This window comes from Nyctereutes procyonoides, unplaced genomic scaffold, assembly GCF_905146905.1.
Source record: "Nyctereutes procyonoides isolate TBG_1078 unplaced genomic scaffold, NYPRO_anot_genome, whole genome shotgun sequence".
Lineage (NCBI taxonomy): Eukaryota > Metazoa > Chordata > Mammalia > Carnivora > Canidae > Nyctereutes > Nyctereutes procyonoides.
The window spans coordinates 16,254,862-16,272,943 of NW_026575042.1; the positions used below are offsets into that span (position 1 = coordinate 16,254,862).

The following is an 18,082-nucleotide window of genomic DNA, read 5'->3' on the forward strand; positions in this document are numbered from 1 at the left end:
TATTCATAGACCATTTAAAAATCTACACTAGGAAATTATGTCTTTAACTTTCCAACTACTATAAATTCAACAATTTCACTTTTTTCTTTTTTTTTAATTTTTTAGTTATTTATGATAGTCACAGAGAGGGGGAGAGAGAGAGAGAGAGAGAGAGAGAGACATAGGCAGAGGGAGAAGCAGGCTCCATGCACCGGGAGCCCGACATGGGATTCGATCCTGGGTCTCCAGGATCGTGCCCTGGGCCAAAGACAGGCGCTAAACCGCTGCGCCACCCAGGGATCCCGACAATTTCACTCTTGTATGGGTTGTGTAATGGGTTTGGAAATTTCCCTATCCTTTACTTCATAATCTATTTTAAAAATCTAGCTTAATTTTTTTCTACAGACCTTAGAGAAGCTTAATGTCATCCTTTCATTTTACTTGGTAGCTTTATAAAATGTCTTTCCTCCAACAAACTTGACTTTGTCTCTTCTTGGTTTTTATAGTGAACACGTAAAAGCCTCAGAGTTCTTTCTTCCTCCATTTTAAATAGGAAAAAATTTTTTTCATAGGCACATATAGAAATTATCATTAAAAAATTAATGGGAGGGAATTGCTTGTCATTTTGTTGAATTTCACATAGGTCTTTGTCTATGTGACTGATTTCCCCGTGATAGATTTTACTTTTTTATACATTAAAAAGTCATTTTGCCTGTTTCATTTCAATGCTAACACAATGTCTAGCGTATGGTAGGTGCTAAGTATTTGTTAATTTCGCAACAAATTAATGAATCGATATCCCCAAAAGCTAGGGTATACTGTCAAGGCTCAGAGGACAATTGTTCTTACTTCATTTAATAAGAGTATAGGATTCCTTCCACTGGGTCTTTTTTCTTTCTCTGTACAATCTACTAACTCCATTCTGGCTTCTCTGTTGCTGTTCTCTTAGCTGTCCTTATATTTCTTCTCTCTACTTTAGGACTTTCCAAGGCTATCAAAATTTTCTTCACCTATATGTTTTCAAAAGAAAATCACTACACTTAGTTACTGTGCTTACAACTATGACATTCACATTTTATTTTTTAAGAAATGAAAGCTCTGTCAGAAGCTAATTGAATGCAAAGCATTTCAAGTCAAAAAGTTATTAAGAAGCACAGATTGTCCAGAACAAAGCTAGTTACTAGAGACAGTAGCATAACACTTTTATACATGAAATGTAAATACCATAGTAATTTGATACCCATTATTATTCATCTCATCATAAAGCACATGACTGAGCTCTCTTTTTACAGTTAGGAACTTGATTATCAGTCCTTTTCTCCTTGAGTTCATATTTTTACCTCACTTCTTTCCCATAAGTTTATCCTAACATCTTAGTGTTTGAAAATATTTTAAACTGACCATCCTATAACATTTTCCTCTAATGACAACAAAGAAATATCTTAAAATTCCTGAGAACATAAGTTCTAAAAATTTTCCTTAGTATTGTTATCATTACTAGACTACTACTGATCAAATAACATATTACAAATTATGATCATTATAAAATATCAAGTCAGTTATTATTGAAAATGCATCTCATAAGGAAATAGATAGGATCTTCTCCCCCCAACACCCACTTAGGTCATGTATCAAGGATGAATACTATTCATTGCTAGAAAGAAACAGGTTAAGTTGTTCTTCTATTTTGTATTCTTCCATTCCAAGTATTTGGGAGCAGAAGGATTTCTGGTTATAAATAAGAGTAATCATTTTTTTTTAATTACTAAGCTGTGTACCAAAAATCACAGAGGTATGTCATCAAAAATTATTTTTAATGGTCAGCTGACAACTCAATTAAATCCTGTAATATTTTTCAAGGCCCTTGGAAACTGCCATTTTTGCAAAAGAATGAGCTACCCAGTCATTAGAATCACTCACTTTGTAAACAGATTTAGGTCAGTTTAAAGGTATTGCTTTATTTGTTGAGTGGGAGAGGGACAATTACCAAAGAGGAAGGGAGAAATGTGTCTGATTCACGCACACTCTGAGGCAGATCAATTTTAGGGAAGAAAGTGGACAACCTGAGAATTAGCACCCTTAAGCTATCATTTATATAAAGGGTGTGTACTGAAATCTTCCACGTACCTTCTAAGGTTAAGGATTAGGAATACCTAATTGACCCCTCCCCTTCTGAAGACTGTCGCTTCAGAAAACACAGTTTTGGATATACAGTGTATCTGGTCACGACTTCAGGTAGTTCGTAACCTTTAGTGTGTGTGTGTGTGTGTGTGTGTGTGTGTGTGTGTGTGTGTGTGCGCGCGCGCGCATTTTTTTCCTGGGGGCCCAGGTGTGAGGAGGTATGGGAGAAAATAATCTTAACACAAAGATAATTTTGTTGCTAAGACCCACCTTTTTCATAATTATAGTGAGGCGTGTATTTTAAAATAAAAATAGACTCGCATCGGATAAACTTTAAAATAATGGGCTAAGCCATTTTCTCCTTAGGAAGGATAAAAGTGTATTTCCCTTATTTTTCGACAAGCCTCAAAATCATCCTAGATTGTGAATGAAGGTTGAAAACGGAAGACATTTCCACATTTACTAATTAGAAACCAGATTATCATCTTATTTCTGATGATCTAAGGTGCCTCGGCCGATTCTGTGAATATTCCTCAAAACTCTACTAGCCAAAACATCCAGTTCGGCGGGCGGCCTGCCTTTAAATTCGCAAAGCGCATTACCAAGGCAATAAAAAATTAATGATTCATATCCAGAATATTAAAACACTGCTCTTTTCCATGCCCCTGCCCGATGCATTGAAAGCAAATGATCTTATTATATTTAGACTCGAAAATATTTTAAAAATACGACGTAACTTTAAGTTGCGTGTGGCTTTTTTGTCGTTGTTGTTGTCCTCATAGTTGCGAACTTTACTTGAACCGAAAAGGTCAACAACAACAACAACAAAGTCCATTCTTTGATCAGAGCGGACTGGTGGGCTGACGAGTTCAGACGCGCGGTGAACACATCGCCCAACAGGACGCCTATTTAAGCCTCCAGGTGACAAAATTACTCTGTGAGGGGGCGGCGAGGGGCGTCACTGTTGCTAATTGGTGGCTAATGAAGAGAAACGGTCTCCAACTGCCATTTTCTCGTTTATTTATTCATCTTTAACCAGAACTAGCCCCAGAGCTCGAGGGGCTCTCCCGGGCTGCGCCCAGCAAAGACAGTAAGGAGTTCGCTCGGGGACGCCGCGGCTGAGCCTTCATCTAGAAATAACCTGAGGCGGTAGCAACGCTGTGGCAGCCGCGTACCATCCCCACCTCCCAGAGCTCTGCCCTAACTCAATGAATTAGATTTTTTTTTTTTTTTTTTTTTTTTTTAAGAGCACTGTGCTGAGGAACTATGGGACCTTGAGGAAGTCATTGGCCGAGTCCGCGCTTCACAGGCCGGCACGCAGCTCCGCGGCAGCGCCCAGGAGAGGACGTGGGGGCTCCAACCACTTCCTGCCGCCGCCCCGGACGCGTCGTCGTTAGTCGCCCAGCCGCGGGCCTCAGGGAGGCCGCAGAGACAGAAACACGGAAGGGCGCTACTGCGCGGACCCAACACGCACGACACACGCTCGGGGACCCCCAAGCGGACGCCGAACGCAAAGGACTCGCTGGAGGAAGGCGGAAAACTAACCCCCACAGCGGCGGGTAAAACGCTTACCCAAGTCCAGCTCCGCCTCCGCCTCCGCCTCCGCCTCCGGGCGTCGCCGTGCCACCGCCCCGCCCCGCCGCGGAGGCTCACGGGACGCGTAGTACGCCGCGCCCCCCTCCTCCTCACCCCCACCCCCCACCCCACCCCCCCCTTTCCCTCAAAGCCCCGGCTTCGGGAACGCCCTCTCGGCTCCCTTCGGACCGACTTCCGGTCCGCTCGCGCGGTCTCGGCGCCCAGCCGAAGGATAGAGGGAGCCCCACTTCCGGCCGTTCGCTGCTCCTCCGCCCTTGCGGCGCCCCTCGACCACGCTTCCCCTCCGCGGAACGCGACGCGGCTGTCAGCCGAAGCGGAAGCTGAGGAGGCGGGCGCCGGAGCGCCCGGGTGGCGCGCGCGTGTTGCTGGGTAACGGGCTTTCTTTGGTAGCGGCTCGGCCTCTCCGGCTTTGGGTCGGGCCTCCTTCCAGAACCTCCCGAGCCCCCGCGGACGGGCCGGGCTGCGCCCGTTGCGGCGCAGCCAGGGCTTAAGAAATGGGAATTCCTCCGCGGCGTTCCCGGAGCGTCTGCCTTCTCTGGGGAAGCGGCGGTGTCTTCGAGGAAACCGGAAGCCCGTGGTGACCCCTGGCGACCCGGTTTGTTTTCGGTCGGTTTCCAAACACTGGGGAATCGAAACCCGGCGGCCCTGGGGGCGGCCCTACGTAGCCTGTCTTCGGGGTGAGTGACTCGCTTCTGCCGGGCTAGGGGTGCGGGCGGTGCCAGGACCAACCCCTGCTGCCGTTGCGGTTTCGGAAAGGCACGTCATTTTCTTCGCAAGCCCGGGTCCCCTCCTTTGCGTAGGGCGCAGCCCACCCCTGGGCATCCCTTACTCCTGTCACCTGTGCACGCTAGCTCTTCCAGGCCCTCCCTACTTGATCTTCCACGCTTTTTCTCCCTATCGGTTATTTGCTTCCCGTACTCTGAATTACTGCGGCGCCTTTACTTCTGTTTCATTCATTGAAATTGCATTTATATCGGAAACGAAAGAGGGACGTGCGGCTAGGACGGTCCTGCCTGGGGCAGCGAACATCAGCCCCTTATCTATTGTCGAGGCTAACAGTAGGTATTCGTCGTTTCTGCAGTGTGCAAGCTGTATATTCGGCATGATTTTCGATCATTTGTTGAGTGACTCCTACATACGTGCACGGTAGGTGAACTCTCGTCCCTGTAGGTAAGGAACTCACGTACTCGAAAGTGAAATAAAATATTCACTAAAACTGTAATAGAAGTTGAGATATAAACTGCTCCAGCCTGTGTTGTTGGAGATATGCCAAGATGATGGAAGACAGTGAAGTACTAGGGTTGGAATTGGTCCGTGCCTCCGTGCCTCTTAAACATGAGAGCCTTTTAGCCCCCTACTATGGATTTTTAGATAGGATTGCTCAAGATCTCAACGCATTTAAGTGCTGATTCTCTAAACTTGCCATATCTAGTTTCCCAACCTGTTGTGATCACTCTCCACTTCAACTGTAAATTAGGAATGGTACAAAACTCACAAGGTCATTAGGAAATTTTAATGTGACATTGTTTATTATAGAATGGGAAGGTGTAATGGGAAATGCACTGGATTAAAGTCAGAACATTAACTCGAGATCAAATTTTTCAGTTTACCCACTTGACACTGGGTCGGAGACTAAATCTCTCCTTCATATCTCCAAGGCACTAAAGCATGCTGGCTCTGGAGTCAGCTGGCTGGTTTACAGTTTTACAGTCCTGGCTTTCTCACTTTTGAACCTTTGCCTGTCTTTCAATCTACCTGTGGTAACAGGAAATTCTTGCCCACACCAGAGGTCTTAGAATTAACGAATTGTTATGAAAAACAAATAGGTAGTTCCCCTAAAAGCTGTTTGACCTATCATAAACACTCGGTAAATATTAATTACCTACAGTGAGCTTTTTACGATTATTAAATGAAATGTGATGACGTTTTTCATAATCCACGGATAGAACCAATGTAATTTATTTTTTCTTTCTTGTATTTACATTCTGGATTAAGGTAGTTTTCTTATCTCTATTAGAGAGTAATTACTGCTAACAATAGTAGCGTTTAGTGTATGTAAGTGCTCCATTCCATCCAGATAGGTTACTTTATGGAAATGTTGAAAAAAGTGCTCTTCATACATACTCTAACCCTGAAAAAATTTTATGATTCCCTAGCCGTAACACTTATTTTGTACTACTGCAGTTTAGTGACATAACTCAGAGTTACAGAAATGAGAATGGAGTTTTTCATATTGTATATCAGAAACTGAGTACATTTTGGACATTCACTGAATTACACAGGGCATTTGAGTTCTGAAGTACATAGATGGAGTAACAGTATCTTGAAAAAGTCACTAGATTGTTCTTTTTTTATAAACTAGTTAGGCCATTCCTGCCCCTAATTATTTAATTAAAAATAGGGAGCAAAGGAGCATCTGGGTGGCTCAGTTGGTTAAGCTTTGGACTCTGGGCTCAGGTCATAATCAAGGTTGTGAGATTGAGCCCGGTGTAGGGCTCCAAGCTCAGCGGGAGTCTGCTTGAGATTCTCTGTCCCCCATCTCCCTCCCCTCCTTCCCTGTCACATGTGCACTTGGGTGCTCTTTCTCTCTAAAAATAAACAGATAAAATATTTTAAAAGTGGGGGTGGTGGGTGCCTGGGTGGCTCAGTCAGTTGAGCTAGACTTGTTTTCAGCTCAGGTCATGAGCTCAGGTCTCTAAGATTAAGCCCTGAGTTGGACTCCATGCTCAGTGAGGAGTCTGCTTGGGATTCTCTCGCTCTACCCCTACCCCTTCACCTAAAATAAATATAGTCTTAAAAAAAAAAAAAAAAGGAAGAAAGAGAGAAGGAAGTGTTGGTCTGTTTGCCTCCATTAATACTTAATCCTTGCCCCACAGGATCTTGACTGATCCTGTGGAATAGATTAGGGATATTCTAGCTTTTCAGAGGTAGAATGATGATGAAAATAAGAGGTTTAGTTCAGGATGCAACGTAGAATAGAGGAAAGAGCCTACTAAATAGTCCTTAATTCCAGCCCTAGAATTCCTTCTGTTTAGGTTGCCATTTTATATTTGCATTGAATTTTACCTTTACAATTTAGGAGGGTGGCATCTTAGTGATGTAGTTCAGCCCTGTCATTTTGTTGGGAAAATTTAGATCTGGAGAGGTAAACCATGCAGTAATCAAGGTGGCAGATTATAGACTAGAATCTGGGTTTTTGAATCTCTGGTCAGATTCTTATTGGAGAAAATCTGAATCCATGTTGTGTTGCCTCTCAGAATGTTGTATTAAGAGCACAAATTTAGACAATAACTTACCTGGGTTCACATCTCAGTTTTGCCACAGATTACTTATGTAGGTAAGGTACTTCATTTTTTTCTGAGACTTTGTTTATAAGTTAGTATAATAGTAACTACCTGAGAAGCTGGAAATTGCATTTGGTAGCACTAGTGCCTGGTACATGGTAAGTGGTGAATGAATATGGCAAATATTATGATGATGAAATATGACAGGATAATCATATTTTTTCCTGGGGAAAAGAAAGACCTGTCTGGTGTCAGAACATATTTCCGTGTTTTCTAGTATCTCACAAGCCTATATATATATATATATAGCATGTCTCGAGTCAGGGTCCTCTTAATGTTGATTGTAGTAAAGATTGAAGTTTAAGATTTTCTAAAATAATTCTTGCAGTGTTTGAATCTTTCTTTTCTTTGTCTCTCCCTTAGAAAACTACTCTTGCTCCCTTCTACCCATCTTACCTGGCAAATTGTGCCCTTTCTCCATTATCATTGCAATATTGTGACTTATAAGAAATGTATATTTCATTATTTAGATAATGTATTTCTCATATATACTTGGCTTTCATCCACAGTTCTTGGCCCTAAGCTCCCAAAGCCCTTGGAATGTCCTGAGGGTAAGAGCTATAGAATCTTCTTTCGTCATAATATTTGGTCTCTTCACCTCTTTTTTTTTTCTCTCTCTCTCTCTCTTCACCTCTTTTACTGAAATTGTTTCAGAGCCATGAAGGTGAAATGCATGTCTTCTTTATTTGTAACAAGCACTTTTCTACCAAGACTGGATTTGTATTAATGAGGTGACTTTTGGACAGCAACTAAGGATGGGAGCTGATTGCCAAGGAAACCAGTCCTATAATTAGAGGGTTGAAGTTTTCAGTCCCACCAATGTTGGGAGAGGGAGCTGGAATTTTAATCAATTGCCAGTGATTTAATCATTTCTATGTAAGGAAGCCTCTGTTAAAACCCAAGAAGAAGAGGGTTCAGAGAGCTTCCAGAACATTTTCACATGCCATTATGCCAGCCCCAAATGCCAGAAGGACAGAAGCTGCTTTGTTCAGGACCTCATCCCATGTTTCTGTATGGTCAGAAGCACAGGTAACAACAACCTAGGCTTACAGTTAGCATCCAAAATAGAGGGCAGTTTTGTGGGAGCAGGCCCTTTATCTGTGGAATATGTTGCTCTCTCTGGGTAGATAATATCAGATTGGAATTGAATTTAGGCTACCCAGCTGATGTCCAGTGCATTGCTTGTTGATAATGTGGAAACAACTCCCCTTCACATTGGAATTGGCTGACCAGAACACCTTTTAATCATTCTTGGGAATTTCATTGTTCTTATCAATAAACATCAACATCTTTCACCTTAGCCCCCCTTTTTGTTTTTGTTTTCCTTTTTAAGAGAAAGAGTGCACATGCAAGCATTTTGGGGGTAGGGGGGTGGGAGGGGGAGTGGCAGAAGGAGAGAATCTTAAGCAAGCTCCACACCCACCATGGAGACCAACTCAGGGCTCAGTCTCAGGATCCTGATGACCTGAACCAAAATCCAAGAGTCAGATGCTCAACTGACTGAGCCACCCAAGTGCCCATCACCTTAAGCCTTTTTACTTTTTTAATTTATACTTTCTTTATGTGAACCTCTAAGAAGAAACAGTTGAAGTCCAAATATATGAAATATTTGCGTAATTATATAGATATATTTCCTATAGGTAAATATCTGATTCTCCTATACTATTTTGAAGAGAGAGAGATGAACATGAAGTTGTTTTCTATATTATTAAGAACAAAATCTCCACGCACAAATTAGGTGATATTTACCAGTTGGTAATACAGAACTAACTATGCCCACAAATGTTTAAGAATAGTAGTTACAATTGGAATTCTGTAGATCACATAGTAGCCACTTTAGAGTAGTGGCTTTCAAATTGGATAGGAACTTAAAAATCACATGGGATGATTATTGCAAGTTCAGCTTGATATTCACCCTAGATTTATTAGATGTATTGCATAGTTCTGTAGTGCTGTCTAACAATCAGTATTTCTTTGTTTTCCATTATCATTTTATTTATTTATTGAAATGTAGTTAACACAGAATGTTACATTAGTTTAGGTGTATAACATAGTGATTTAACAACTGTATACATTATGCTGTGTTTACTACAGGTATACCTACCATCTGTCACCATACAATGCTGTTAGAGTAGCACTGACTATATTCCCTATGCTGTACCTTTCATCCTGTGATTTACTCATTTTGTGTTTTTTTGTTTTTGTTTTTGTTTTTGTTTTGTTTTGTTTTGTTTTTGACTTACTCATTTTGTAACTGGAAGCCTGTACCTCCCACTCCACTTCATCCATTTGGTCCTCCCTCATCCCTTCCCCTCTGGAAACCATCAATTCTGTGTATTTCTCTGTTTGTTTGTTTTTTGTTGTGTTTTGTTAGATTCCACATTTGAGCAAAATCATATAGAATTTGTCTTTGTATGACTTAACTTCATTTAGCATGATGTCCTTTAGGTCTAGCTGTGTCGTCACAAATGGCAAAGTCTCATTCTTATTTATGACTAAGTAATATTCCATTTTGTGTGTACCATATCTTCTTTATCCATTTATCCATCAGTGGACTCTTAGGTTGCTCCCATATCTTGCCTGTTGTAAATAATAGTACAGTAAACATAGGGATGCATGTATCTTTTCAAATAGTGTTTCTTTCTTTCTTTTTTTTTTTTTTTGAGTTGACGATCATATGGTTTTTCTATTTTTAATTTTTTGAGGAACCTCCATACTGTTTTCAAAGTGGCTACACCAGTTTGCATTTACAGCAGCATTGCACTTGGGTCTCTGTTTTCTACATCCTGGCCAACACTTATTATTTTTTGTCTTTTTGTTAATGGCTCTTCTGACAGTTGTAAGGTGATACCTCATTGTGGTTTTGATTTGCATTTCCCTGATGATTAGTGATGTTGAGCATCTTTGAATGTGTCTGTTGGCCATCCATTTGTCTTGTTTGGACAGATGTCTATTTGGGTCCTCTGCCCAATTTTTAATCATTATTTGGGATTTTTTGGTGTTGAATTATATAAATTCTTTATTTATTTTTAATATTAACCCCTTAACATATTATGTCATTCGTAAATCTCTGCTCCCATTGAGTGAGTTGCCTTTCTATTTTGTGGATGGTTTCCTTTGCTATGCAAACTTTTTATTTTGGTGTAGCCTCAGTAATTTATTTTTGCTCTTGTTTCCCTTTCCTGAGGAGACATATCTAGAAAAATGTTGCAAATGCCAATGACAAAGAGATTACTGCCTATGTTGTCCTGTAGTTTTATGGTTTCAGGCTTCACATTTAAGTCTTTAATCCATTTTGAGTTTATTTTTGTGTATGGTGTAAGAAAGTGGTCCAGGTTTATTCTTTTGCAATAGCTGTGTAGTTTTCCCAGCACCATTTATTTGAAGAGACTGTCTTTTCCCTATTGTATATTCTTAATTGACCATATAAGTGTGGGTTTATTTCTGGGTTCTTTATTCTGTGTCTTTTTTTTTTTTTTTTTTTGTCGGGTCTCATACTGTTTTGATTACTGAACTTTGTATTATATCTTGAAATCTGAGATTGTAAAAAAAAAAAAGAAAGAAAGAAAGAAATCTGAGATTGTGATATCTCCAGTTTTGTTGTTCTTTCTCAAGATTGCTTTGGGTACTCAGGGTCTTTTGTGGTTCCATACAAATTTTAGTATAATTTGTCTAGTTCTCTGAAAAGTCTCTTGGTATGATAGGGATTGCTTTAAATCTGTAGATGGCTTTGGGTAGTATGAACATTTAAACAGGTTGTTCTACTAATCCATGAGCATGGAGTATCTTTCCATTTGTTTGTGTCATCTTCAACTTTTTTTCATCAGTGTTTTATAGTTTTCAGAATAAGATATTTCACTTCCTTGGTTAAATTTATTCCTAGGTATTTTATTACTTTTGGTGTAGTTGTAAATGGGATTATTTCCCTAATTTCTTTCTACTTTATTATTAGTGTACAGAAATGCAACAGATTTCTATATATTGATTGTGTGTCCTGCAACCTTACTGAATTAGTTTATCAGTTTTAGTAGTTTATGGTGGAATTTTTCAGTATCTGTATAGAATTATGTATAGAAATGAATAGACAGTATCATGTATAGAAATGAACAGACTTTTGTGCATTGATTTTTGTATCCTGCAAATTTACTGAATTCATTTATCAGTTCTAGTAGTTGTTATTGGAGTATTTAGGTATCATGTCATCTGCGAGTAGTAATAGTTTTGCTTCTTTCTTAGAAATTTGAATGTCTTTTCTTTTTCTTGTTTGATTGCTGTAGCTGCCATTTCCAGTACTATGTTGAATAAAAGTGGTGACAGTGGACATCCTTGTCTTATTCCTGACCTTAGGGGAAAAGCTCTCAGTGTTTCATTCTTTAATATGATGGTGGCTATGAGGTTTTCATATATGACCTTTAAAATGTTGCAGCATGTGCCTTCTATTCCTACTTTGTTGAAGGTTCTTATCAAGAATGGATATTGAATTTTGTGCCTCTGTCACATTGGCAAGAAGTCTTGAGCTGTCATGAGCACTGACCAGGGGTAGCCCAGTGTGCACTTAAGGACTTGAAGCTCACTGAGGCAGTAGGCCAGGTAGGGTACCTGGATTCTGCCCCTGTTTACATTATCAAGGTGGAAGAGGAATGTAGACTGTGGCACTTACCAATCTCCCAGCCCAGAGAGTTCCAGCAGCTTTGGCTGGTTCTTTTATTTCCTATAGCCCTTACAAGGTCATGACTTTTTTTTTTCTTTGTGCAAGAGAGCAGACCAATCTGCTCACCATCTACTGTAGTATCCCTCTACACTGCACTTTGCAGTGGCCACGGTGGGGCTTCCCTTTGTTAAGGTGTCTCTGTTTCTCTTGCCATTCTCTGTGTGGTGTATCTTTTGTTATTCAGTCAGGCCTCAGTTCTTCTGGAGTGATTGCTCTAAAAATAGGTGTAGATTTGGTTTGTTCCTAGAAGAGTTGAGTTCAGGATCTTCTATATTATCGTCTTGGGCCAGAACCAGCAAGCAGTATTTTGAAGAGAGCAGCACCAAGTGATTCTGAGGCAGTGGTCGACATTTCACTGTGTCAAACACTGCTCTGGGTCATCTCCAGTTTCTTAGAGTGTGTGTGTGTGTGTGTGTGTGTGTGGCATTTTGATGAAGAATATATTTATTACTGATTTTTATGATCAAGACAGGTCCACTTAATCTTGTCTTTGGGTAATATTTTGACACTTGTTGAGTTTATAAGTTAAGGCTCTCAATTCCTGCTAGATTTTTAAAAATATTATCTAGTCTTTTGTTGATTCTAATCTTGATAATATTCTGCTTATGACACTTTTTAAAGATTAAGTACATGCTTGTTATTTGAAGGTAGTTTAAGTTACGGTAAATAAGGTTAGATGAGTATAGGATAAGTTTTCCCAAATGTTAGATGTTAAAAATACTGAATCATACTTTACTGTGAGGCAGACTACTGCAGCTCCCTTTACAAGAAATAAGGTTGAGAAAGGATGCTTACATAAGCAATTAAAACATAACCTACTTTGTTACTTTGCCAGCAGTTTTCCTTTCAGTATAATAATTTATATAATGGGATAACTGCCTTGTTGTTTTTTTGTACCTTTCTAAGATACAATTTTCTTTGGCCCTACATCTTTTAATTTCTTTAAGTCCAGTTTATACAGAGTAACATAAGCCTTAATACTTCTGATGCTTACATGATTTCACATTTATTTTGGCCAAGATAAGAATCAAATTTTCCTTTTTCATTTTATGGCAAATTTAACTTTCAGTTATTTTAAAACATTAAAATTGTATACATATCTGTGATGCTAGATTTAATCTTGGGAGTATTTTAAGATTTCATTTTTAAGTAGTCTGTACACCTGGTGTGGGGCTCAAACCTACAACCCCAAGATCAAGAGTCTCATGGTCTACCAACCAAGTCATCCATGCACCTCTTGGGTGTGTTTTAATGTATGACTATTTCATTTACAATTTTAAGGACAGATAAGCAGTCTTCATGCTGCTTTCCAATGCATTCCAAGTCATGTTTATAGCATAATAATTAATTATATAGAATAATAGTATAAAACTTGGAAGAAGCTTTTGTATCCAAATAATATTTTCTCATATTTGGAGAGGACACCATATGTAGCTTTTAAAAAATTTTATTTATTTATTCATGAGAGACACAGGCAGAAGGAGAAGCAGGCTCCCCACAGGTAGCCCAGTGTGGGACTCCACCCCGGGACCAGGATCATGCCCTGAGCCAAAGGGAATAATCAACCCCTGAGCCACCCAGGTGTCCCCATATGCAACTTTTTAGTGATTTAAAAATAAATCACTTTTACTTTCGGCAATAGATTTAAATATATAAAATAATCCAGTCTCACTATTCATTTTGTCCTAAAAAAGACCAGTTATACTGTGTATGTGATATTGTTACATCAGTATACCTCCTTCCATCTAAGGTAAATAAAAACCTTTTAAGGGGTTCATCAAAAGTTTTGTGGTTCTTTTTGTTTTGTTTGTTTCAGAGAGAGATTATGCACATGTGTGCACACATGAGGGAGGGAGGGTCAGAGAGAGGGGGAGAAAAGTAGATTCCCTGCTGAGCTGGGGGAGTGGGAGTGGGATGGGAGGAATAGGTTGATGGTGGTAGGGTGGGCAGCTATCTCAGGAATCTGAGATCAGGACCTGAGCTGAAATCAGGAGTTAGTGGCTTTAACTGAGCTATCCAGGCACGCACCCTCCCCCCCTCCCCAGTTTTATAGTTCTTGATGAATTTAAGTATGTGAAGGATACATTGGGAGGGAAAAATATTAATAGTTCAGGCTCTGAAATCCAAGTGCTTGTGCTATATACTAATCATCTGATCTTGGCTAAGCTTTATAACCATCCCAGGCCCCAGTTTTCTCGTCTGTGAAATGATTATAGTATGATTTTCTACCTCATATGGTAATCATGAGAATTGAAGGGGATAATATTTTAAAAATACTTAGCACAATAAACTAAGTAATTCATTTGGTTATAGGTATATTTTACAAATGTTGTATAAGCTTCACATTCTTGTATCATGTCTGGTCTCTTGAATTAACATAGAATAAGGACCAAATTCTATAGTCTTTCTATTATAAAAGAGCACCTCAGTTTGTTTCTGTTATTTATTTTTCTTTTTTTTTTTTTAAAGGTTTTTTATTTATTTATTTACGATAGTCACAGAGAGAGAGAGAGGCAGAGACACAGGCAGAGGGAGAAGCAGGCTCCATGCACCGGGAGCCCGACGCGGGACTCGATCCCGGGTCTCCAGGATCGCGCCCTGGGCCAAAGGCAGGCGCCAAACCGCTGTGCCACCCAGGGATCCCCTGTTATTTATTTTTCATTTCACATTCTGCTGTTTCCCTTTTCATACCTTCTTCCCATTCTCTTTCAGGCCTTTGAACCTGTTTCCCCGATGGAAGTTATAAGTAAAATGAAAGTAACCATTCTTTTCACCTAAGAGTGTGGGACTAAGAGCTTTTGCTTTTTTATGATACCTTCTTTTAAAACCACACCTTCTCCCCAACTCTCAATTCCCATAGCATTTTCTCTTGTTTCAAATATATTACTTATCTTTATGGTATTATAATTATTTTACTGCACAGCTGTCTTCCACCGGGTTTTACTCCCTGAGTAAATGATTATTTCATGATGAAAATGAATAGGAAATCACGTAGCTGAACTAGTTAGAACTTTGTGTAAAGTTCTAAACCTCCGTGCCCTGATCCTTAAAGTACACAATCTATGGGACATCTCTTTTGTTGTGTAGAGCAGTTCATGCTTATTTCTTGTTTTTTTTTTTGTGTGTGTGTCTTTAGAAAAAAAAAGTCCCAGTTGGATATTAAGATATGAGAAATCATATGTCTAAAATGGACACAGTTTTATCTCCCTAAACTACACTGCATCCTACCCCTTAACTAACCAACTATTCTATTTGTCAAACTTTTAAGGTATAATGCGTATGAGAAAGTCTTATATGAAGATATATATGCATATTTACAGTTTGCAGTGTGAGAATCTACTTCCCTTTTGGAAAGGAAATAACATTTCAGCTGTCAGCAGTGTGATTGGTATGATTTATGTTTGCTGTTATTTTGGAATAGATTTGAATTCACAGAGGGAAAAATAAACCCCTTTAAAGGAAGAAAACTTTTTCTGCGTCACTAGAACAAAGCACAGCTTCCATCAGAAGGAGCAGGAATTAATTATGGTTTTGAGGATCTGCCACCTTTTTGGGAATATGTAGGTAGCATAGTCCTTTCTTATTTTTGGACTTTCTTAATAGGGTGGGATAGATTCTAACTTAGTAGGAGTTGTCCTATATGGTTAGAAATTTTTAGGTTCGTGTTGGTAAAGATTGAATAATAGGTTTCATCTACTCACATTGTAGTATATAGATTCATTTTTGCCTACCCTTCCTGTAATCCTAGATATAAACAAATTGCTGCATATACCAAATTCTGACATTAGTTGGGAACAATTGGAAGCTTTCTATTATAAAAACAAAAGATACAGTGATAGATCAGAACCATGAAAAACATTCACTTTTCCTTAATATTCATGTTGTCTGAAATAAAGCAACATGGTCTTCACAGTAGTTGATTAGGTACAAGGAGGGATGTCAGAAGTTTTGGAGAAAAGTAGGCATAATAAAACATGAATTTTGTGGCTTAATCACCTATGTTTACATCTCATTGCTTACTGTTTTACTTGGGAAAATAACTTAAATTCCTCCTACCTCAATTTCCTCATCTGTAAAATTCTTTGAACAGTGACTGACACAGCAATCAAATGTTATGTCAAACAAAGAGTAAATAAAAATGTTTTTCATTAATTACTAATCTAAGATAAATGAAACTCCATTGATAGTCTGTATTTAGAATGCTATATTTGGAGTTTTATTTCAAACTAAAAAGTATTTAAAAGGATTTTTTGAGGTTCCCTTATGACCTGCAGTCCCTCTTATCTGTTTTTCCCTTGAGGTCCTAAAAGGTTTCAGGTACGATTTCTCCTTCCACAGTGTTTTTCAGGATCATAACTCTCAGATGGGGAAGTAATGTTGAACCTAACAGCAAAAGTAGATGTACAGAACAAGTAAATTCACTAACTACTGAAGTAACTGGCTTCTCTTAGGTTTTCGAGTTAGAGTGTGATTTGAATCCTACATCATCCACTCCTCATTTAATAACCAATATCTATTGGGCATCTTCCACACAATGACAAGTTGGGAACACAGTGATGAGCAAAATAGACATAACCTGTACCCTCACAGAGCTAACTAACATCTGCTGGCTTTAACTTGAGCAAATTACTTTCCCTCTTTGATCCTATAAAATGTAGATGATACCTACCTCATAGAATTGTTTGGATGAATTTAAATGAGATAATATTAAAAGAATGTACATGGTACCTGGGACATGTTGAGTACTGAAACGTTAATTCCTTTGTCTTCTATTGCAAATGGACAACAAACATAATTACTGGTATGGAAAGAATATAGTGGAGGATGCATTACACTTCTATACTATAGTCTTGTAATGAATTGTACTCAAGAGAGTTTCTGAGAATTTATAATTTGGGAAGCTGTAAAACTTACTACTTACATCTGAAAGTGGAAATGCTGGTAAGGAAGAAATATATGGGTATAAAATATTTAAAAATTTTTTTCCTATAAAAATGGTGTTTTACAGACTTTTTCTAAAACTTACTAATAATACCTTAGATTGTTTTCACATGCTTTTATAGGTATCAACTCTTTTAATATTCTTAAGAAATCTGTGAAGTAGTTGCTATTCTTTCTTATACTTTATAAATAAGGAAATCGAGGCAGAGAGATTAAGCCCAAAGTTTCACTGACACCAAGTAGTGGTTGGATGCGCCTCCTAGAATCTGGTTCCAGAAATCCATCTTCTTCACCACTATGTTATGCTGCTGCTAAAAGAAACAGAAATTTTTAAACATTACCCCAATATCCTCACTATTCTAAATACATCTCTCTTTCTGTTCCTTTATTCAATGAGACCTTTTTTTAATATTCTTTCAAAAAGCTGTCATGGATGCACTGGTAGAAGATGATATCTGCATTCTGAATCATGAAAAAGCACATAGGAGGGACACAGTGACTCCAATCTCAATATATTCAGGAGATGAGTCTGTTGCTTCACATTTTGCCCTTGTCACTGCATATGAAGACATCAAAAAACGACTTAAGGATTCAGAGAAAGAAAACTCTTTCTTAAAGAAAAGAATAAGATTTTTGGAAGAAAAGGTAATTATTATCTTCATTATATTTTATGACTTAATAATTCAAAATATTTGAAGTTTTAAATATTTTTCTGTTGTACTAAGTTTCCAAGGATAACTCACTGCTAATCCCAAAACTCTGGATACTGTACTTCTTTCTCATATTGTGCTTCACACATCTAAATATTTGTAGAATAGGATTTGGAATATATTTTTCTTGGAATTTTTTTTCTTCTTTTCAGATTGCCGTACCTTTGTAAACTGTGTGTATTTTATGTAGGATTTCAAAATCTGTGCAAAAAATGATATTCCAACAACAGAAATTAAATGTCAAAGGTGGAAGCTCCTGTAACATTGTTTCAGTGTTTAAAAATATTTTCACCAGGGGTGACATCTTCTTTCCCTCAATATTCTCTTTTGTTCTTAAACAAAAAGAATAATGCTTTTAACTTATAAATTAAAGTCATATGTTTAGCTTTCCTGTACAGAAACCTGTCTTAAATGTTATAGAATCTATATGTTTGATAGTTGATGCCATTATAAATCATCATATCTACTTAGCTTTGTGTACTGGGAAATTGTCATCACTCATCCTTTTATTTTTGTGTTTTAAAGTTTTTACTTAGTTTTATGTTTCTTCACATTAGATCATTGTATTTGTATTTTATAAACAGCAGCTTCCCCAAAAGGGAAGGAAATGGATTCATAGCTGCCAAGGAAATGAATTATCTTGTTATAAAAGCTTTAGGATGAGGCTTGGTAGAGTTTGA

At 38.5% G+C, this 18,082-nt stretch overlaps 2 protein-coding genes across 2 annotated transcripts in view; both read left to right on the forward strand.

Annotated features, from left to right (window-relative positions):
• Positions 1 to 715: 715 nt before the first annotated feature.
• On the forward strand, positions 716 to 4,069 carry LOC129507320 (uncharacterized). Its single transcript, XM_055321660.1, has 4 exons — positions 716 to 729; positions 2,883 to 2,908; positions 3,140 to 3,190; positions 3,348 to 4,069. The coding sequence occupies exons 1-4, from the start codon at positions 716 to 718 to the stop codon at positions 4,067 to 4,069; spliced, it is 813 nt and encodes a 270-aa protein (XP_055177635.1).
• AZI2 (5-azacytidine induced 2) overlaps positions 3,862 to 18,082 on the forward strand; it is a 35,354-nt gene continuing 21,133 nt past the window's right edge. The window contains 2 exon segments of the mRNA XM_055321243.1: positions 3,862 to 4,373; positions 17,117 to 17,337. Of these exon segments, the coding sequence (XP_055177218.1) occupies positions 17,122 to 17,337 (216 nt within the window). The 5' untranslated portion in view covers positions 3,862 to 4,373; positions 17,117 to 17,121.